This window comes from Marmota monax, unplaced genomic scaffold (genome assembly GCF_021218885.2).
Source record: "Marmota monax isolate L192 unplaced genomic scaffold, Marmota_monax_Labrador192_F-V1.1 WCK01_AAM20220418_F8-fsc00181, whole genome shotgun sequence".
Lineage (NCBI taxonomy): Eukaryota > Metazoa > Chordata > Mammalia > Rodentia > Sciuridae > Marmota > Marmota monax.
In genome coordinates, this window is record NW_026694276.1 from 1,303,284 (window position 1) to 1,325,142 (window position 21,859).

The following is a 21,859-nucleotide window of genomic DNA, read 5'->3' on the forward strand; positions in this document are numbered from 1 at the left end:
TAGCACCCACTGCAACCCAGGGCCTCTCCCCTCCAGCTTCCTACGGGTCCCTCCCTCCAGTCAGAAACCCTTAGCCACATGGTATCATAATCTTCATTCCCGCCACAGCACCTAGCTCTGCTATCTTCATCAGAGAGGGGCCAGGCCCTGGCAGCATCTGGTTCCACAGTGCTTGCCTAGAGGGAGCTGTCTGGCCTGGTGCTATAGGACCAGCTGACAAAGGCTGTTCAGGAACAGCCCTTTGGAGTCCAAAAGTTACTTTTTTTGTGGTTTGTCACTTTGAACCTCCATGCTGGTATGCCTGGTTTGAACTCTTAAAGTAGTTCTACATTGAGAAACCTGAGGCTCAGGGAGGTTAAATGCTTACCCAAGGTTGTACAAATGGGCAATAAGACAGACAAGCCAAGGACCCAAGTTCTCTTGTTCTGAATGCAATGTGATGAGTGCTCTGTAAGTACCAGGCTTCCCAAGCAGCCCCCGTAGCAGGTCAAACCCAGGGAAAGGCCTGCTACCAGTCTCTGGCCTTTCTGGGCCTTCTGGGAAGGCAGGCAAGGGACATGGCTTTTGTTTTATATTTTTGTTTGTTTACTTATTTTCCCCTAATCCTTGCTGAAAGGCTTTACATTCACCACAGCACTGTAACTCAAGCAGGGTTATAACCTGTTAAGCCCTGTCTCCATCAGAAGCCAATGAGCCATCTCTGCTGAAAATACTTCCTCCATCTGCTCATTGAACTATAGTTACTAGGTATTAATTCCATTGAATAATGCCAGTAAGACCCCTGCAGAAGGCCACCAATTAAATCTGATCAGAATTTGCACTGCCATGCCTTTATTCATGTATTCAGTACTAACCATTTGATCCACGTTTATGGCACACCTACTGTATGCCAGCTACTCTCAGGCACTGGCTTGTGAGGAGAGACACGGCAGTTTCTGGTAGAGTCCACTCATGATTTGGTGGAACAGTTGGACAGATAAACAGATCCCAAGTCTTTGGGAGCATAGGGGAGGAAGCAGCTAAGCTTGGGCGTATCACAGGAGCCTGAGTCAGGCTAGGGAGGCTTCTCAGAGGAGACTTTTTGGAAAAATATTTTTATTTATATTTTTTAGTTATAGATGGACACAATACCTTTGTTTCATTGATTTATTTTTATGTGGGACTGAGGATCAAACCCAGTGCCTCACACATGCTAGGCAAATGCTCTACTGCTGAGCTACAACCGCAGCCCCTTGAGTTGGGTTTTGAAGGACTGAATATGAGTAAGTTTCTTCAAAGTCTTTTCTGAGGAGTTTTGGATGGAAAGGGAAGAGCTAGCTTAAGAAAAATGGTAAGGGACCGGGTGGGGAAGGCAATCACATAGAAAGGGGTAACAGAGACCCTGAATACTTGGTTCCTGGCTATGTTTGATTGGTGCCAATCCTAGTTCTATAACCTCGATCCCCTAAGTCTAGGGACTCAGGAGACTTAGTTATTTGGGCAGCACTCTCCCATCAATTTCTTTCTTCTCTTTATTTGTACCAGGGATTGAACTCAGGGATGATCAACCATTGAGCCACATTCCCAGCCCTTTTAATTTTTTATTTAGAGACAGAGTCTAAGTTGCCTAGGGCCTCGCTAAATTGCTGAGGCTGGCTTTGAACTTGCAAGCCATCTGCCTCAGCCTCCCAAGCCCTTAGGTGTCCCATCAATTTCTGTGATGATACAAATGTTGCATTTTGTGCTGTCCAACAGGGTAGTCACATGTGACTGTCAAGCCTTGAAATGTGGCTAGTACAGCTGAGGAACTGAATGCTTACTCATTTCATTTTAATAAATTTAAGCTTAAATAGCCACCATATCTGACAGTATAGCTTTGGCTGCTTCTCACCCTGGGTTACCTTTGAATCACTTGAGATGTCTTTTAAAAATTCTGATGCCTGGTACCCGAGGCTCACCCTTGAGATCCTGATTTTGTTGATCTGGGAAGGGGCTTGGGTATTAGGATTTTGGGAAACAACCCAGGGGAGTCTCTGGAAAGCCAAGGTTAAGAACCCGGGAACTACAATTTTGTCCACCACACTCTCAGAGACGGGAAGGCCTCTCGTCTCAGCCTTGCCTCGGGTATATGTTTGAGCCATACTGGGCCTTCAGTTGCTTGGCCCACCTAGCGCACCTTCCTTCTTGGAAGGCCACATCCTTGGCCTCCCCTCTACTTCCTGTAGGAAGATCAGTCCTTTAGAAAGATCTTCACACAGACACAGAAGGTAGGCTTCTAACCCTGCTAGCCATACCCACTTCCAAAGTCCAGAGACTCATTCACCTCAGCAGCTGCTAGGACCTGGCCAGTTCCTTCTCCCCTGGACAGCAGGGTTCAATGGTCAAGGAGCCTCCTGCAGGGCCCTGGGGCCCTTGGACAGAGCCCCACCAGCCATTTTCCCAGGCTGGGCTGGAACAGGGGCCGTGGCCAGGCCTGAGGTTTGGCTGCTTTCTGCCCATTTTCCTGTTAAACAGATATGCAGATGAATGTTTGGGACAGCAATAGTACAGGAGGTTTCAGTAACAACACAAACTTGGAGACAGCCCTCCTTCCTCAAGTACCTCAGAAAAAGCTGCTGCCCGCCCACCCCTACTTTTGCCACCCACACCCCAAAAACTTTTCCCATGACTCACACATGGCAGCTTGTGCACTTCTTTTATTATTAAATATATAAGCAGCTTCCTATTTTTTTAAATAGATATTTAAATGACCTTATATAAAATAATTCACCACTTCCAAGTATAAAAACGCAATCTCACAGTTCGTGAGCCAATGTCCCCTCTGGGCTTTCTCAGAGGAAAGTAGGGGTTCCTGTGCAGGTAGCCGGGGGAGGGGACACCCAGAGGTGGCTCTGGGGTTCCTCCTGCTCCGGTGTAACCAAGTGCCCACAAAGAGCTTCTGCAATGGGTTGGGTTTTTTTTTTTTTTTTTGACCTTGAAAAAACTATATGTCTAAGGTGGAGGGGGAAGGGAGGAATGCCTTTTTTTTGTTCTTTTTTTTTCCTTCCATTTTTAAATATGTATTTTCTAGCATGGAATATGGAGTCTGTGACTAAAAGGATGAGCCCCATGAGAAAGTTCTCTGCTGCCCTTCCTTCGGCTGTCAGCATCAAGAGATGGGTAGCAGGGGCTGCAGACCCTCATTCTCTCTGGCAGGAAGGGAAGGTCATGGGCCTAGCAGCCAGACCAGTGGAGGGCCCAGAGAGTTAGGAAAGGAGGGACACAGCAGCATCAAGGGGCAATAGACAGCCCTGTCACCCACTGCCCAGGTCTCAGAGCCATGGCCAGAGGTTAGCCCAGGAAGCGGAGGTCCTCAGGGTGGAGTCGGAAGTAGATACTTGGGCCTCCTGGTCTCTCTCCAGCCCTGGCTTGCCTGGCTAAAGATGGTGGGGTGAGAGCTGGAGAGTATCGCTGGGGTCAGGAGAAAGAAGGGCCAGAGGGGGATGGGAGCTGGGAGCTATGCATGTAGGTCTGGAGTACAGCCTAGCACCCCATACCTGCTGACAGCAGGGGAAGAAGACTGGGCTGAGGGGTTGGGGTACAGAGAGCTCCCCAACCTCAGGGGTATACCCATGTTTAAAGACCCATTTTCAGTCAGAGCTCTCCCCGGAGCCTCTCTGCCTCTGCCTCCCCTCCCTTTCTCCCTCCCACTAGTCACTTCCCCCTTGGGAATGTCAAAGTGCAAGATGCAGAAACCTGGGCCAACAACACAGCCCAAAGACCAGCTTTGGCTGGTGGCCCAGGCAGTTCTCCCACCCCGCTCCACCCCGGGATGTTGAAGGCTGGGTCAGGAGAGGGTCAGGGCTTAGGGACTCCCTCAGTCGACAGGTGAGACCAGCTCAGTGCAGGAAGCTGGGGAGAGGATGGAGGGGAAGAGGTCCAGATGGATGGATGCTCACTTGTGGGGATGGACGGGGTAGGCTGTTCAGCAGGCAGGTTCTGTATTCACAGTGCAATGGCTTCCTTCATGACGGGAGCCTCTGTATGGCTTCCCAGAGACGTTCTGGCAGGAGCTAGAGGGAAGGAGGAGCAGAGGCCAGAGCCCAGTCCCCCTCTTGGCATCATGAGCCAGGTCAGGCAGGTCCTGAGGGCAGGGCTGGCCTCCCCTCGCCACCTGGCAACAGGCAGAGGGCACTCAGGCAAGTAGAGGGTGTAGACACCCCCAGCTGTCAGTGCAAACAGCCAGAAGCCTCCTCTTCCCGGCTTCTAGGCTGCACACCTTTCCGGGAAATGAGGCCACGCTGTCCCGCCCTGCAAATCACAGGCTCCTCTCTCTCTGGAGACAGGTCCACACCTGTAGATGTTAGGATCCCTTGGCACTAGATGGGTCCTTTGGGTGCAGGGCTCTTCCACTCCTCAGTGGCCACACTGGTCTCCCATATGCCACAGGTGGCTGGGTCCCTGGCCCAGGTGCTGGCTTGGAGAAGAGTAAGAGGAGGGTGTAGCCCCTGAGGGAAAGGGTCCTGAGACGGGCTCGCCAGCCTTCCTCAAGCGCATGGAGCCTCCAGGGCCCACAATAAATAGCGGCAGTGTGGGGCGTCCTCCAGCCCCTCTCTCAGTCAGTTGAGGGTCTTGAGGGTCAAGGCAGAGGAACCCCAGCTGGGCTGCTCTGGTCCAGTCCTGGCAGGCAGGAGCTCTGGTGATAGGCAGGCCACATTCCCAGGGGGATGGCTAGGGAGGGTGGTGGTGGACGCTCCACGATGTCTCCTCCCATGGAGAGATAGTCATGTGCGCCCCGCTGTAGGGGAGAAAAGGGAAGGCTGGTCAGTCGGGTGGGAGTGAGGGGAGGGTCGCTGAGGATGTGGCTGGGGGAGGGGTGACATTCCTGTGGCCAGGACTTCCTCCCATCCCTTCCCTCACCCTCCCAGCCACCCCAGACACCGCAGAGGGACAAGGCAGCTTTCCCTGGCAGCAGCCCAGGCCTCTGGCCAGACTGGCCTCACCTCCTACCTCCTCCTGGGGAACCAGGGACCACAGGGGAGGTACAGAGCCTGGTTGGGGTCTGGGCAAGGATGGGGGAGGGTCATTGCTCAAGCAGAGGGGCCCTATGGGATCAGGGAGGAGGCTCTTGAGTGTCCTTAGACCCCTTCTCAGGCAAGACTGTCTTAGTGGCCTTGGTTCAATGAACCATGGATGCCCCTAACTGTAGCAAAGAACTCTTCTTCTACTTCTACAACATTCATCAGAGAGGGTCCTCACAGATGATACTTATACAAAGGTAACTGAAGAGGAAGAACTTGGGCCGGAAGCATTTACAAGCAATGCCAGGAAGAGTAAACTCCCACCCTGCCCTTGTGCAAGTGAACCCGTGAGCAACCCAGCCTCCTCCGGCACGGGCCTAGAGACTTGCCTCCTGCATCATCCATGGGAGCCAGGGCCCTGTTCTCTCCCCACCCCCACCCCCATCCTTGTCCCCATGCCCAGCATCCTCAGAACGCTTTGTTCCCAGAGCAGAAATCCCCTGGACTCCATCCAACAGTTTGACTTTGGACCCTGAGTGGTGCCTCCCTCCCTAATGTCCATGGCCCTACTGGCCAAGCCTATGATGGGTAAGGAGGGAAGATGGAACCTACAGCCTCTGGCTCCCAGCCCATTCCCATGCTCTAGAGAAGAGAGAAGGGGGAACTATATTGGACATGAGCCATGCTGGTACAGCCAGGCCATAGGCCCTAGGGTCTAGGAGAGAAGAAGGACCAAAAGGGCATGCTTTAGCCCAGGGCTCCATCTCCTAGTTCCCTGGACTAAGATGCTGGTATCTGAGCTTTGGCATCTCTGTGTCCCTTATAGGTGCCTCTGTTTCCCACTTCCATTGCCCTCATGAGAGCAGCAGTTGGGCACTGGTACTCAATTTCCCAGAGGCTCTTGGTGCCTGATATGGAGACCACCTTAGGGCTGGACCAACTGGGCCACATGGGTCTCCATGTCCTGGATTCCTTCTCTGAGTGGAATCTTGAAGGGAAGAAGAGGAAGGCTTGGACAGGCCTGAGAGCAGGCAGCAGGGAAAGGGGAACAGGAGTACAAAGGAGTCAGGGCAGAGGGCCAAGACCCCAGGGAAATGGGTGACCTGTACAAAAAGGAGCCACAAATCCCCCTGGACCTCCATCTTCTGCTTACCATTCCTGAGGGGCCTGGGTCCTACTCACAGTCCTGACCCATTTACCTATCTCAGCCCATGCTGCTAACAAGAGGGACCCCAGGATTCCAGATATGCTACTACCTCCTGCCCCTTTACAAATGAATTTTCCTGATTTGGGGCATATTCCAGATCTCTGATCTCTGAAGGAGGGGCCCAGACCTGTCATCCTACACATGCCCTAAGGCATTTGCTTGGGTCTGGCAAGGGGTGTGACGGGAAAATTGAGTGGGTCACCCAACTAGTCAGCCAGCCAACCAGTCAATCAGCAAATCAGTCAGTAGCCAGTAAGCTCCCCAATCAATAACCAGCTGGCTAAGGCAGTCACCAGTAGTAGGTTGGTTAGTCAGAGTTACTTAATTAGCTGGTTTGTCAGAATTGATTAGTTAACTGGTTAACTGGTTAGTCAGAGGTGGGTCAGTTAGACAGCTGACCAGGGTAAATTGGTGAGTCAGCCCTGAAGCTGGCCAGTCAACATTTATTGAAATTTTGGCAAATATGATAGGGCCCTCTTTATACTAGAACCTGGCATGGAAAAGGAAATGCAAAAAAAAAAAAAAAAAAAAGTGGAAGACAGTCCCTGCCCTCAAGGGGCTTACAATCTTCTGAGCTGTGCAGAATGTACATATACATGTAAAATAAGATTTTAAAATGTATAAAAACAACATCCAAATGCGTGCAAATTCATACAGTATTAACCAGGTACAAAAGAGCAGAAGGGATATGAATTAAAGGAGCAACCAGAGGGGGGTAGAGACACCTGGGAAGCGCTCCTGATGGGCTGATTATGGGTGCAGTTTCAGGGGGAAGTAAATCAGGTCACATCTTTACCAACAACATGGGCAAGGACAACAGAAAGCACTCATCAATGTGCAGGGGACACGACTGAGAGGGCTACGCCAGTGACAGAATCAGGGTTAGAACACTTTCAGTAGGTTTGGGGGATGGGGAGAAAGCAACAAGGTGGTTTTACCAAGGGTGAGCATAAACTCTTGTGCTTTGACTTAAAAAGTTAAGCTGTCCAAGCATGGGGTGGAACAGGTCTGTTGGACACAGGTTCATGGAAAACAGAACTAGGGATTTTTAATAGACCACAAGCTCCACATATGACAACAGTATGATGCGGTTGTTAAAAACTAAGGCAATCTTAATCTGCACAAATAGAAGAACACTGTCCAGATCAAGGAAGGTAACAGTCCCACTGTACTCTGAGCTGGTCAGACAACATCTGGAGTACTGTGTCCAGGGCTGGGCGCGACATTTTCAGAGGGACATTGACAAACGAGTGTCCAGGATGGTGAGGGGTCTGAAAACCATATCATATAAGGAATGTTTGAGGGACTTGGCCACACTTAGCATAGAGAATTCTTAAAGGGAACGTGGATGGTTAACTTTAAATATCTGAGGGTTCTATGAGAAGAGGAGGAGAACCAGTGAGGAGAGGACAGGGAGGGCAGTTTTGCCCAACACAAGGAAGGCTTCTCCCTGTGTTCTTTGAAGACACCATAGACTTGCTAGGCATGGAGCTTGTCTAGAACTGGGAGTGTGTGACAGAAAGCTGGTTGACTACCTGCTGGGGATGCAGAGAGGGTTGGCCTCTTGGGGGTGGGACACTGGGACAAATGACCTCTGAGAGCCCTCCCATGGTTAAGGCTCTATGGTGCCATGATTCTAAAAGCAAGGAGTAGGAATGGCCTTGGCTGGGGAGGAGCTCCGGCTGGGAAGTGGTCAACAAGAGGTGCAGAGGGTGGCTGCTGGAAGGGCTTGGAAGCCAAGCTGAGAAGGTTAGGTGTGAGGTGGCTGACCATGCAGGGCTACCGAAAATTCCCCAGGAGGGTGAAGACCTCATAAAAGCCACATTAGAGGAAGAGGATTTGGGTTGCTTTGGGAGTGAAGATGACTTGAAAGCCTAATGCAGAGGTAGCAGTACCTGGCCTCAGGTGGAGTGGAAGAGATGGAGGGGCAAGGGGAGCCCTGAGGCTGGGAAGGGAGAGGGTTGGCTCCACTTAGTGATGAAGGCAGCAGAACTGAGGACAGGGAGTCAAGTGTGTGGGCCTCAGGCAAATCATGGTGTCAGTGGCAGGTAAGGGTGACTGAAGAAGGGGGTACTTCTTTTTAAGGGTGGAAAGAGATCAAAATCAGAATCTTACCTTAGAATTCCCTCTATACTGGCAATTCCATCTGTGTGTCCTCATCCTGGGCCAGGGGGCTGCGGGAAGAACAGGGGGCTAGCATAAGACTTCAGCAGGAACAGAGGAGTGAAGGGACCGGCTAAGTTCACCCCCAATTCCACATATGTGCTCCAACCCTCAGAGATTTAGAAAACCCCAAAGTGCCTGTCTCTTGGAAGAAATCAGGTAAAGGCCCAGATATCTAGGAAGGGAGACCCTTCCTCTCCCATCCTGTGCTGTAGTTTCATTTCCTTAGAGCAAATGGGAGAAGGACACCCCTCCCTGCAATCTAGAGTGGAAACAAATCCAAAGCCAGGACCTCCAGTGCCTCCCAGAGCCCCACCCCAACCTCTCACCTGCCCTCTGGCTGCCTCATGGGAGAATCCAATATCTGAAGCTCTCGATGGCTCTGAGGAGAGAAAAGAGCAGGCTCATTGAGGAGCTGGGGAAGGGGGGAGACAGGGGTGCCCTAGACATTAATGGGAGAGTTGTAAGATTCCCCCTGCCAATGCCTCAATGTGGGGTTTATTCACAGGGTCAGGGAAGATTCCTGAGGCCTCACCACTGCCCAGACCCCCCTCTTCTTCCTCTCCTATGCAGCCTGCCCACTACGGTCCTCACGCCCCAGGCTCTAAAGAGCTCCCATGCACAGTATGGAGCTCCTTCTTCCCCCTCCTGCCTGGTTGTCACCCTGCTGTCAGCCCAAGAATCTTCTCTCCCATTCTCTTCTGCTTTGGTCCCTTTGGTCCCATTGACTTCATGGTTGGAACCTTTCTGAAGTAACCCTCTGTGTCCACTCTGACCCTCTGGCTCCCTCAGGTCCCATCTCTCAGCATCTGAAGTACCCAAGCAGAACTCGGAGTGCCCTCCATTCCTGCACCCACACCCAGCCTCTGCCCTGCCCCTGTGAGATGCCCTCTCTCCTCACCAGGGCCTCCTTACCCTCCGCCTCCACCTGTAGAACAGGAGGCCACCAACAGCCAGCAAGACCAGGATGATGCTGGGCACCAACAGGTGGAAGACAAACTCAGGGGACTGGGGGTCGGAGGATTCCTTATAGCCTGTGTCAGTCAAAGGAATGGAGTTAAAATGGGCCAGGGGCCCAGCTGCCCCCTCACTTGCTTGTCCTCCTTCCAGTTCTGCGGGGCTCCTCCGATCCCTGGTGCTCCTCTTGCCTTCCAGCTCCCCAAGGGGCGGTGCAATGTCCCAGGAGTGGCTTCTGGGAAGCCGTGTCTGAGCAGAGAGGGTGGAGGGGTTGCTGAAGCCTTGGGGGTGCTGTGAGGAGATCCAGGGAGAGCTTGGTTCCTGGTGGTCTCTGGGCAGCATGGATGAGCGGTCTGTCTTCTCAGGGGCATGACTCTGGGCTTGGCCAGTGGGTCTCATGGGGTCCACCTTAGGCAAGGGGGTGCCAGTTACATCCATTGGTTGTTGGTCCTCTGTTGACATAGGGAGTGAAGAAGATGCTGAGAGGAGGTCTCTGGGTCGGGCCATCTCTGCCTGGACACTGCCCCCTCCTGGCCTGGAGGGGGAAAGCTCTGCCCCTTGGGGTCCAGGGCCCTCACTAGCCTCTCCAGAGGCCTCTTCTAGGACCCAGTTAGTGGCCAGTGAAGAATCAAGAATGTCCTCCACCCCAGGGATGGGGGCTCCAGCAGAGGGGCGAGGCTGTGGTAAACCCCCAGTGGGCCTGTCCTCAAGGCCTGGGGTCTCTGGTGACTTGAGGCTCTCGCAGGTGCTCCTAGGTGGTCGCTGCTTGGCACTGCCCGGGTCCACTGTGCGAAGGGGCTGCTCACTGGGCAAGAGGGAGCTGCCCTCTGTCCCCTCAGAATCATCCCAGGTCAAGCCAGCCATTGGGGCAATGGAGGGGGTGAGGGGCTGCTGAGGGGAGACAGAGGTCAGGTCACTGCTAGGGGTGGCTTTAGGGTACAGGCAGTTGCAATCAGGCTTGGTCACCACATCTGAAAGAACCACAGAAAAGGGAGAGAGAAAGACAGGGAGGAGATAGAGTCACCAGCCTCTGGCATAGCTCCCCCAGAGGGGTCAGGAGGGGATATGGGTCTGGGGGGGGGTCCCTCATCTCCTAACTCAGCCCTGGGACTGAGAAGAGGAGAGGATTAGATGTTCATGACACAGGGCTCAGACAGAGAAGGCACAACGTGCAGGGTGGCATAGGCAGAGCAAAGAGCAGAGGATAGACGCCCAGACTGGGGGACAGAGTGAAAAAGGCTGGAGGCCAAGCCAAGGTTCAGCAGCAGCCAGGCCAGGAAATGGAGCAGTGGCCTCCCAGACCAATAAAAGACACTTTGAAGCCCCCAAGACACTAGTTCATGCATACCCAGGAGCCACACAGCCATGGCCACAGACAGGAACAGACTGGGGCTGGAACATGACCAGCTTGAAGCCTCAGGACTGAAACCACAAAACTGGACTTGGCCATTGGCAGGTTGCGAGGCCTCAGCCCCTGCCTTGGGGAGCAAGGTTGAGTAGGAGGGCACACGTGGCACAGGACGCAGAGATGAGGACACGCAGGGTACACAGTTGTACAGCTGAGCCAACAGTGGGACAGTTGGAATGATGTTCAGACTTCAACTCCAGCCTTGTCCCTTGAGGGGACACCCAAGGAATCCTGGGAACTTCTGGAGCCAGGGTATCCTGGTGATTTGCAGCCGGGCTTCTGGAGCAAGAACCCTAATTCCCAAATGCTCTCTCCACAGAAACCCCATATGTTCAGCCAGTCTGCAGAGCCTAGGGGAAAAGCTTCCATGCCAATAGAGCTTTCCCAAGGGGTCCCCTCTGTTACTCCCTGACCTCACAGCCACCAGCACAGGCCTTCTCAATGCCTCCACATGCAAATATACAGTGGTGTACATGCACACATATGTCAGAAAAGACATGTGTCTAGGACCCCGAGGTACATAAAGCCACATATGTACACGAAAAAGCACATCTACGCACAGAGAAACACAAGCTGCCTCCCAGGGCTCCCTCCAGGCCCACGTCCCACCTTCCACACCCCCTCACACTTGCTGGTCCATCCGGTGCCTACCTCGGCTGGAGCACTCAGCAAAGCTATTGTTGCAGTTCTTGCTGAAAATATTCCAGTCCTTTTCAAGGAGAACTTTTGTTTCATTAAAGATGTTTTTGATCTTCTCCAGCAACTGGAGGGGAGTCTCATAGAAAGTTCGGACACAAGCCTGGAAGGAGAGCAAGGACCTCTTTTGAGACTACTAGTCTTGTGTCACTTTCTTGTTTATTAAATTCCCTTGGCCTTTCTCACATCAGTCTTCTTTTCCCTTTTTGTTCTCTCCCTTGGTTCTACTCTAGTTTGCAGCAGAATCAGTCCTGATGTTATGAAGCATGTCATTCATTCACAGATCCATCCGATATATGTTTATGTGCCAGGTACATGGTAATTACCTGAGCATCACATAATGAGAAAGAAGGAGGTAGCTGAGCTGGACACGGTGTCCAGTGGGGGTGCTGGCACTACACAAATTGCTAAAAGTGCAGTTAGACCCAGGATGAAGTTCTGAGCAATCTGAAGGTGTAATAAACCAGAACTAAACGAGAGTTCAAGGAGAACTTCCCCAGGGAACCAACTGAAAGATGAGCAAGAGTTAACCAGGAAAGGAGAGAGGATTGGGAAGAGCTTCCCTGGCAGAAAAAAAAAAAACAGGCTGTGCAAAGTTCCTGAGGCAGAAAAAAGTATGAAATGCCAAAACCTGAAAGAAGGCTGGAGTAGCTAACATACTGTCATCTAGGAGGAAAGTGACAAGAAACTCAACTGGAGAGAGTTCAGTGGGGGCCTATAGGGCCTTGTGGACCATGTCAAGAACTTTTAATATTATTCATAAAGCAAAAGAACTGTGAGCAGTTGTTGGGGAGGTGGGTGGTGGGATAAGACCGCTTTTAGAAAAATCATCTCGCTATGTTGTGGAGAATGCAATGGGGTAGCCACGGGAGTTGAGGGTCCTCTGCTTGTGTTGGTATGTTTTTGGAGAGAGGACTGAGGACTCCTCAGGCCTGTCTGCTGAGCCCATCTGTCTCTCTGCTCATGGGCCAAGCTCCCGTACCCACTGGAGCTCTGGCAGCTCCACTCTCCTGGGCTTCCTCTCACCTCTCCAGCTGCTCCTTACTCTCCTGATCAGGTTCCTGACTTCTAAAAGCTGGAATTCCTCAGGGTCCAGTACTGGGCCCAAAGCTTCTTTCACTCCAGGCCATGCCACACACACCCCTGCCTTCCACCAGTGGCCTACTTGACTCCCAAATACGAAGTACTCCGTGAAGTCCGTGAGGGTGTCCCTGAATCCCCCTGATCTGTGCACAGTAGGCCTGACATAAATGTTTACAGATCAATTATGAATGAGAAGACCTGGGCTCAGCTCCATCAGATAGGTGACAGCAGCCAAACCAACTGTCCTGTGTGGGCTCCTTCCCTATCTATGAAGTCAGAACAGAAACCCTGTCCCCAGGCTGCTGAAAGGAAGGCAAAGAAGCTAGCTGTCATTTCCTCTCTCTTCACTGTCTCCTCACACCTCACCTCAGACTTCATAAAGCAAGAATCTGCAGCCAGAAGACCTGATGCCCAGCCTGTCTGAGCAGAGGGTGTCCGCCACCCCAGCTCCAAATCCCTCTAGCATACTTTTGCTGGGGGCTGCTCCTCCGGCTCCAGTGGCTCCCTCCCTCCTGGGACCCACCCTCAGTACTCACTGGCTGCCTTATCGGGTAGATGGGTGCCTACCCACATGGGCCAGAGAACCTTGTCTCAGTGGTGGATGGGGAATGCATATTCCCAGACTCATGCTTGGACTCAGTGAAGCAGACTCTGGGCAGGGGGTGCTGGGAATCTGCATTTGAAACAAGCTCCCCAAGTGACTCTCAAGAACCTTGATGCTGACAAGCCACAGATTCAATGCTTCTTATTAAGGATTTTTTTTTCCCTCCCTCAACTGCACTCTCCCTTTAGCTACATCTCTTTTTCCAAGTACCCCCTCCTCTGCTTGACCTTTAAGTGCTGGAGTTTCTGGGCCTGTTCCTCTTCTCAGAGTGGGCAATGCTATACAGTCCTGTGCCGTCACAGGTGACCTCCAAGCCAAACCTCTTAAGTCTGTGTATCCCTAGTCACATTCAGAACCAGGGCCTTCAGCTGCCGGCTCAGCATCTCCAGTCTGATGTGTCCCAAACTGAACTAAGCTCTTTCCTCAGACTTGCTCCTGCCCACTGATGTCCCCATTTTAACATCCCTGAAAAAGCCAGGTGCCCAAGATGCAGTCTTCCTGACTCTTCCCTTCCCTCAGCTCCTCACATCCCCTACATGAGCCAAGTCCTGCCTGGCCCATGCCCACCCGAACATCATCACTGGCCTCCATCTTCCCTGCACCACCCTGAGTCAAGCCACCACTACCTCTGGGCTGGCCTCCTCCTGCTCACCTCCTGGCTTCCATTCGTGCTCCCTATAGCCCACTCTCCACACAGCAACCAGAAGGGTCTCGACTGGAGATATCTCAAGTCACTTGCCTATCACAATGGTTCCCCTTGCACTTCAGACAAAATCCTGCATCTTTGACACCCAGATGGTCTGGTTCCTGCTTTTTCTCCTCCCCCACACTTTAGTGCTCCAAAACCTCCTTGACCATACCCCCTGCTCACTAGGACACTCTTATACCTTGGCTGTGTTAACTGCCCTTTGGGTTCTTGAATGCAGACCTTCCTGTTCACTGTAGGGCTTGTGTTCAACATTCTCTGCTCTGGATTGTTCTTCTGGTCTCATTGCTTTCTAACTCTTATTTTATCTCTGGAGCTGTCATTCATATTTTCTTACTCAGGAGTCTACTTTGTCTCTCCTTCTGCATTCCCATTTAGGGCAGAGTTCCCGAGGCCTGTGGTTCTTGCTCATGGCCCACACTCTCTCACCTCCTTCAGATCTTCCCTTCCCTGGCCTAATGTTCTCTAGTGCATTTATTGCTATCCTCTGTACCACATACTTGACTTGTGTATTTTTTTTGACTGTCTCATCATCCTTACCACCACCACCCCAAATGTTATCTCCATGATGGTGGGGATTTTCGCCTGTTTTGATCACAGCTATTTCCTGGTGTCAAGAACAGCACCTGGTACACAATGGGAATTCAATAGCTATTTGTCAAATGAAAAAAAAAAACAGTCCTGCTGGTTTGTAATCATATTCCCTGTGTCACTGTTTGAACAACTGCCCACAACCCTTGACCGTAAGCTCCACGAGGGTAGGAACCATTAGTTTCTTGCTCCAAGTACATCATCAAGGCCCAACACTGCACCTCTTCCTGATAAGTTCTTACTAAAGGTTTGTGGAATGGATGAATGAATGGGAGAGTGAGTGGGCAATCTCATGAGTCAAGATGGGTGGATGCACTTGGCACATGTGGGCTTGGATGGTACCTCCACAGCTGCCCTCCACCCCTTCTCAATGCTCCCATCTCTGGGACCCTCCTACCTTATCATTCTCCTCATAATCCTTGGTGAAGCAACTCTTGAGCCTCAAAGAAAGTTCCTGGAGCGTTAAGATGGCTTTGGCATTGGGGGTGCTGTCTTTGAAGCGCATAGTGTCTTCCATTATGTCTTGTACCAGGAGAAATGCCTTCTTTAGGTAGCACACGGGATCTTTCTGAAAAGCAGGAACCAGAAACTTATGTCCTGGCTGATGAGGCCCGGGAAGCTCTGCTTTGTTTTAGATGCTGCCACACCAAGCAGACGGAGGGCTGCACCCTGCTCTCCCCTACCAGTGATAAGGAGAATGCTGCCCTCAGCTTGTCTTTCTTTTTCTCTTTTTGGATTCCAACACTACTGGGGACTGGGTTAGAGTGAAGAAAGCATGGATTCTGATTAGAGAGCTCTTTGAATTTCTGGAATATAAGGCCCTAATTAGGAATTCAGAGGGTGGGCTTCAGGGAACCCTCTTCTCTCTCTCTCTCTCAGCTTGAGTTCGCAAAAGTCCTTGGTCTTGTGGTCCCTTCAAATCCTCCAGGACATAAGGGGTACTGAAGACTACAACATAGTCCAAAGAATGACCTCAGTGTTTTGTCTCCCATGGATGGTGGTTGCCTTGAAGACAGAAACTCTCTTTTGGCTCCGTATTCTAAGCACCTGATTCACTAGGCTCCTGATAAATGTGTGTTATGGCTTGAGTGAGGGAGTGAATGAATGAGACACTGAGGCCATTTCTTAGGCCATGAGGTGATCTCCAATTTTAATAAGGGGCACATGGGTCTGGTGTGAAGGAATTCAGAGATGGAAGTAACCTCTAGATAGCCTGTCCTGTGTGTGGCATAGCAGGTGGAGGGTGGCACCTGTAGAGGTGTGACAGACATCAGGAAGACCTTGTGCAGAGACTTGAAGATAGGAAGAAACAGAGAAGGGGGTCAGAAATGGGGCTATATGCTCGAAATACCAGGCTAGACAGACTGCTCTTTCAATTGGAGTGATGGGGACCCTGAAAGTTGGGGTAAAGGCAGCAGGTTTGGGTTTCAAAAACTCCCCCTAGTGGTGGGATGGTGAGTGTACTGGAATTAGAGAGGCCACTTAGAAGGCTCCTGAAATTGTCCTGAAAGTGATTGATGGGTTGTGAGGACAGAAACCAGAGCTGCCAGGAGGCTCAACCAGAAGCACTTGGTGTCTTGTTGGGTGTGGGTAGGAAAATTGGCTGGACTGACTTCTTGAGTGCTGATTGTCTGGTGAATGCAGTGACTTATTTTTCCAAAACATGAGATTTTGAAGTAGTGCATTGGTTTACCTTAGGCTCTAGAGATAACAGGCCTTCAACTCATGCCTCTACCACTTACTGGTCATGCTCCCTTAACCTCTCTATGGACAATAAGCAATATCCATGGACCACATAGTGTTACTGTGAGGACTAACTTGGAAAAGTGCCTGGCACACAATAAACACTTTTATGTGCCAGCCAGGAAAAGGGAAAAGTAGGGAACCTGAGCCCTGGAGCCTGCCCAGCCCTGATGCTGGCACCTTAGAATTCAGCATCCAGGAATTCTCACACCTGTCCAGCTCTAGGATTTCTGATGCCTTCATGCGCCCATATGTACCCCACCCTGGGAGGAACACATAGGCTAGCACATGGGCTTTGCAGATAATCACCACTCACCAACTGTTCCTGGTCTACAAACTCAAAGGAAATGTTGCATGAGGTCTCCATTTGACTGTCAATCTGTAAGAGAGAACAGGCCAGTGGTTGCAACGTATCTATAACTCAGCTGAGCTGACCTTAGAAGGAGGACCTGAGTTTCTCGGTGGATTAGGGTTCAAACTTCATCCACCTCCCCCCTGCTATATCTAGAAAGAGACAGTCAAGGTTAGGGGAAGACCTATGCCTTCCAAATGCCCAGAGGAGGGTTATAGAAGAGCAAACTGTCTCCTCCTACCTCCTACTCTATGAAATCACAGATGCCAATTTGTTATAAGGAAAATCAACCTACAGGATAATACAGGATCCAATCTTCCCTGGAGGTAGTAAGCACCCTGTCATGGAAGAAATTTAAGCAGAGGTTGGTCAAGCTCTGGGGATTCAGAATTTGTAGGGGCTGGGGCTAGAGGCCCTTAAAGTCCCCATTATCCCCAGAGCAGGAGTCTGTGTTCTAAGACTCACAAAATGCTGTGGCCCTTGGTCTACCTTGGATTGCTGTAACAGTTTCATGCAGGAGGAGTAGTGCAGGGGCAAAAGAGGCTGGAGGTCCAGCCCATGGCCTTCAAGTTCAGGGAAGGGGAGCTAGTCTTAGCCAGTGGTGCTCCACCCTGCCTGGCTGACCAAAAGGAAAGTAAATTCCCTTTTGAGCCAGACAGGAGCTATGACAACAACCTGACTCTGCCTGGATGGACCATGTTTGGGATTGTTGATGATTCTGTTGGTCAGATTAGGATGAGACAAGGGCTCCTTCATGGGCCAGATGAGCAGGCCATTCCAGTGTCAAAGGCAAGAGCCAGAGAAGTGAGGGTGGAGGGCTGGGAGTAAGACAGGAACCTCCCCTTCAAATCTGGGTGGAGCCGTGGTGCCGGGCTGTTGGCATATCTGAGAGTCCAAGAGCTAGAGGCACCATCTGGACTCAGCAAAAAGACTGGGCTATCTTCCCCGAAGAGGCAATCCTTGAGGGAAAACAGGCCTTAGGAGCCCTTTTAGAATCCACAGTGGACATTTCTGGCTAACATTAACTCAGGCAACCAGCCCCGGAAACTCATCCTATTCACCACCTGCAAGGGGGTCAAAGAGGGAGTCAGGGTTGGGGCTCCTGAGGTTCTGACCTGGGGAAGGTCAATGAGAGGAGAAGCAGATGAGCCATGGTCTAGAGAGCCCTATTCCCTGCAATTCCTCTCTTTGACCCTGCTCCCTGGCTCCTGCCTCAGTTTCCCCAGTGGGGAGAAAGCATGGCCATACACTCACCAGCTGCTGCAGCAACTGTAGGTGTCCGTTCCCAATCGTGTGTCTACAGCTCTCCGAAACCTCCTTGGCAATACTCCTGCTCACTAGGAGACAGACCAGCAGCAGCCAGGGGCCCAGCCATGTCTATGACAGAAAGGGTGTCATTACTCCCCGGCTCTCACTTTCTCCAGCTACCCCCATGCCCTGCTAGAGACAGAAAAACAAAGGTCTCATACCCACAATGCTGTAGTCTCTGCCTCACACCCCCAGATGCAGCATTCCCCAAATCAGGAGTTCCTATCAGCCATGGCACAACCTTGCTCTCCCTGATAACAACCCAGATGTCATCCTCTCCAAGAAATCTTCCCAGATTTAACCCAGGCCAAGCCTAACCACACATCACATCTCTAATGATGATGCGGGTGGTGTGCCCAGCTATCTAAATTCTGACAGCACAGGAAACTCCTCAAGGGCAGGATTTGCATCTACCCATCATTTTATCCCTGCAACATCAACACAGAGCCAAGCACCTTAAGCTGCCCTTGAGTTCATGTTCATGCACCAACTTCTAGATGACAAGCTAGAGACATTTTCCCCAGGGGCCTATGCCTTCCTCCCAATTGGTTCCATGCAGGTCTGACTTTGCCACAAGAAAAGACCAGGGGACCAAACACAATTTCATTAGCAACTCATCCCACACCTCCTGGAGCCAGGGTGTATATTTCAAAAGGAGCCCAACTGATTAATCAGAGGCAGTAGTGCCAGCTCTGCACCATCCCTGGCTGGCACCTGCCTATCAGACTCCCACCAGGTTCTTCACCAGCTAGCCAGCTCTTATCATGGCAGAGAAGTCTTCTCCTCTCTTTCAGCACCCACCTGCTCCTCACCAGGGTGATGAGACTGGCTCCTGATATTCTGTCTTTGCCCTTCCTTCTTCTCTCTCCATTTTCCTCCTCAATGTCCCCTCATCTTTATCTCTGGAACTAGGGTTCCTCTTCTCTAGCCAGAGGTAGAGGGACCCTTGTGTTTTCTTTCCTTAGCTTGAGCTTGCCTCTTAAGAGCTCCTGAGCCCCTGGCAACTGATGCCCCCAGATTCAGGGAAATGCTGGCAGGGTGGGGTAAGGGCTGGCACTTTCCTGGGCTCTGGGCTTTGCCCCAGTAATCCAGATGATGAGACAAATACTGCAAATAAGTAGCACATTGGAAAAACACAGGGAGGCTACGAAGCAGCCCATACCAACAGGCTGATTTATATTTAAAAGCCCAGCACCTTGCCAGTTCTTACCAGGGGGGACAGGCAGCTCTGACTGGGCTACCAGGGAAACTGCAGGGAGGAGGGACCTTAGTGAGGCTTTAAAAGATAGGGAGAAGTTGATGACAGGAAAGGGAGGAAGGTTTGAAGGGAAGAGACACAAGGTGGCTCAATGCCATTCAGCACGGGGCCTGTGAGGGTCCTGAGAGGAAGTAGAACAGCCATGGTCTGTGGCAGACTTCAGGCTCTGTCTGGCAGTTGGGGAGATAGCCCTGGGTGAGAACAGTTGCCCAGGCCCTCAGGAACTTCAGGCACAGGACCGGTTAGAGGAATTTGAGCCATGCAGAGGCTGGCTTTGCCCCATGCTGGCTACCGCTGAGGCTCTGAGCCCCTGGTGTAACTGGTATGTAGGAAAGAAAGGGCCTCTGGGGAAGGAAAGGATGTTCAGGAAGACAACCTCACCCCAGGCATTTCAAGACATTGATGTGTAAGGACAGAAAGTTGAAGGCAATGTTTAACCCCCCTGGGCTGTCTGGCTTTGGGTAGTATTTCAGGCATCAGTGTGGGGAAAGGCTGGCTTTGAAGATGGCTGAAGGGGGCCAATCCTAAAGGATCAGGACAGGCACCCAAGGGTTAATGATCTAGCTTGCATCTAGCTGGGCAGGCTCTTCCCGGCTTCCTTCTTCTTCCCACCCACCACCTCAGCCTCTGCCTGTGGGAACAGCCCTCAGAAGGAATCTCTGCTTCGGGCTCAGAGAGATGCAGGACATCTCGCACAGCTGCTCATCAACGACCACCATCCCATTCCATCTTTCCCTTCCACAGTCTCTGGAGAGACCTGGCATGACTGGGCCATCAAATGACCCTGTCTAAACCTGGCCCCTTTTCTTTCCTCCTGCATTTGCCTCCTCTTTCCTTCACCTTTCACCTCCAGCCCCTTCTCTTTGCCTTACTGCCTATGGCCTAACCCTCTCCCCTTTTCCCTCTCCATCCCATCTTCCAACTCTCAGTTGGGGGCTCCCTCCAATGTGGATCCACTCTTCTCTCTCTTTTCCCACCTACAACCTTCTCCTCTATCCCCCAAGTATTTTTTTGCTCCTTTCTCCCCAGTTTTCTCCTGTGACTCTTTTCCAGAACTGCTTAGAAGCAGACACATTATGCGACCAGTCAGTGTTCACTTGCAATGCAACCCTGCACTTTCTAGGAGTTGCTGCTGCTGCTGCCACTGTTGGAGCAGGGTGTCCCCTATGCAGTCCTAAGTGGCCCATCCCCAGCTCTACAACCTCAAACCTTCCTTCCACCTTCCTAAACTAACACAAATTCCAGGATCTCCTCAACTCCTTGAACCTGACTCTTCAAGAAAAAGAGATTCAGGGCTAACCCCAAGCATCTCTGGCTAACCCCCAAACAGTCACCGGAGTCGCCAACAGCTCCTCTGTGGGGTGGAACAAATAGTAACTTGCCCATTTCCTTCCCTCTGCCAGCAGGTTACTCAGGCACAGGCGCTGTCATTCTAAAGTTGGGTGACCCCTCAACTTTCCCCATCCGGAAGCACCCACTCCTCCAAAAGGGCCTGGAAGCACGTGCATGGTTGAGGGAAGATGCCCACTGGGGGCCGCATCACTCAGTGCACAGCCGGCTGCTGTGCTTGGAGTGAAGCAGGGCGTCCTGGCTGATACCGGGCCTCCACCCTCGGCTGCGTGGGTAGCTCAGTGTTCCCTTCCGTGCAATGGGATGTGCACCCTTCCCTTTACCAGGAAAGTGCTGCAGCCCCAGGAGCAGCAGTACGGCTGCCAACGGCCTCAGCCCAAGAGCGCAGGGAACCCCTAGGCAGTCGGTGCGCAAAGGCGGTTAAGAAACCGGAGCCCGCGGCCGCTGCAGGAGAGCCCGGGCAGCTGGCGCGCCCCGGCCGTGGGCTCCAAGGGGCCGCGTCGGGCCGCCGGCCCCCGAGCCTCCGCCCCAGCCCTGCCGGGTCCCGCGCTGGCTGCCTCTTACCGTGGGAGGGCAGCGCCCGGCGGCGCCCCGCGCGGTCATACGGGCAGCTGGGTCCCGGCCGGGCGCGTCGGCCGCCCTCAGTCGGTCGCTCGCTCGCAGATGCAGAGTCCGCGCCCCGGCCGAAGGCCGCGGCGCAGTCCTGGGGTGTCGAGAGCGCAGCGGCGGCGCCGAGAGGACCCAGGCAAACTTTCACTTTCCGCCCGCCGAGCTTCGCTGGCCAGCCCTCGGCACAGCCTTTTAAGCGGGCGGGCTCGTGGGGCATGTGGTTTATGGGAAATCACCCTGGCCAGGCGCCAGACGCGCGCACACACACACACACACACGCACTGACACACACACACAGACACACACACACACTCACACACTCAGACTTCGCAGGCCCACTGAGCCGCCTCCCCTCCCCCACCCCGCCGGCCGGTCGTCCCCGCTCGCTCGCTGGTCTCCCCAGTCGCGCTGTTTTCTGTGCTCCACTCTGCAGCCTTCGGAAAGAAGCGCGGGTTCCACTGCCCTCCCCACCCCGCCCTTCCCCGAGCCCTCTCTAGACACAGCCTTTCCTTCCTCGCTCTCCAGGCCTCGGATCGGGGCAGTTACCTTCTTTCTAATGCTAGTCCCGAGGGACTTTCCCTCTAGGCCAGAAAATCCCCAAATCTGAGCAGGAAATGGGCCGAGAGCAGGGATAGGCACTGGGAAGAGAAGACAAACCCTCTGAGAAGACAAACCCCTTGCAGTATGCCCCTCAAGGAGCCTGAGCCCCCTTCACTATGCAGCCAATAAGCCCGCTGAGCTCCCTCACCCCACCCCCGCCCCGTTCTAGGGTCTGGAGACCAGCTACCTGGCCAGGAGAGGAGGGGCCGTGTCCTGTGACAGCTAACTGGGAGGTTCTGCTCTCT

General features: G+C 52.5%; 1 protein-coding gene across 4 annotated transcripts; it reads right to left on the bottom strand.

Moving 5' to 3' along the window:
• Positions 1–2,655: 2,655 nt before the first annotated feature.
• Csf1 (colony stimulating factor 1) lies at positions 2,656–21,286 on the bottom strand. 4 transcript variants are annotated; one of them, XM_046467167.2, is made up of 9 exons: positions 20,970–21,286; positions 17,744–17,866; positions 16,454–16,516; positions 14,792–14,962; positions 11,366–11,513; positions 9,265–9,383; positions 8,679–8,731; positions 8,302–8,360; positions 2,656–4,756 (listed from the first exon to the last, which is right to left on the bottom strand). In XM_046467167.2, the coding sequence occupies exons 1-8, from the start codon at positions 21,006–21,008 to the stop codon at positions 8,315–8,317; spliced, it is 762 nt and encodes a 253-aa protein (XP_046323123.1). In that variant the 5' UTR covers positions 21,009–21,286; the 3' UTR covers positions 2,656–4,756; positions 8,302–8,314. The 4 variants fall into 4 exon arrangements, with proteins under 4 accessions (XP_046323123.1, XP_046323122.1, XP_046323119.1 ...); XM_046467166.2 differs by having other exon boundaries at positions 9,265–9,758; positions 20,970–21,282; XM_046467163.2 differs by having other exon boundaries at positions 9,265–10,277; positions 20,970–21,277.
• Positions 21,287–21,859: the final 573 nt, after the last annotated feature.

Bases quoted from the DNA above. Each gene is read 5' to 3' on its own strand.
- Csf1 (XM_046467163.2), bottom strand. From the start codon at position 21,008: ATGACCGCGCGGGGCGCCGCCGGGCGCTGCCCTCCCACG. The intron at 11,514-14,791 runs GTAGGAGGGTCC...CTCTCCTTCCAG, and splicing joins ATTATGAGGAGAATGATAAG to GCTTGTGTCCGAACTTTCTA. The intron at 8,361-8,678 runs GTGAGAGGTTGG...TTCTTCCCGCAG, and splicing joins ATGAGGCAGCCAGAGGGCAG to CCCCCTGGCCCAGGATGAGG.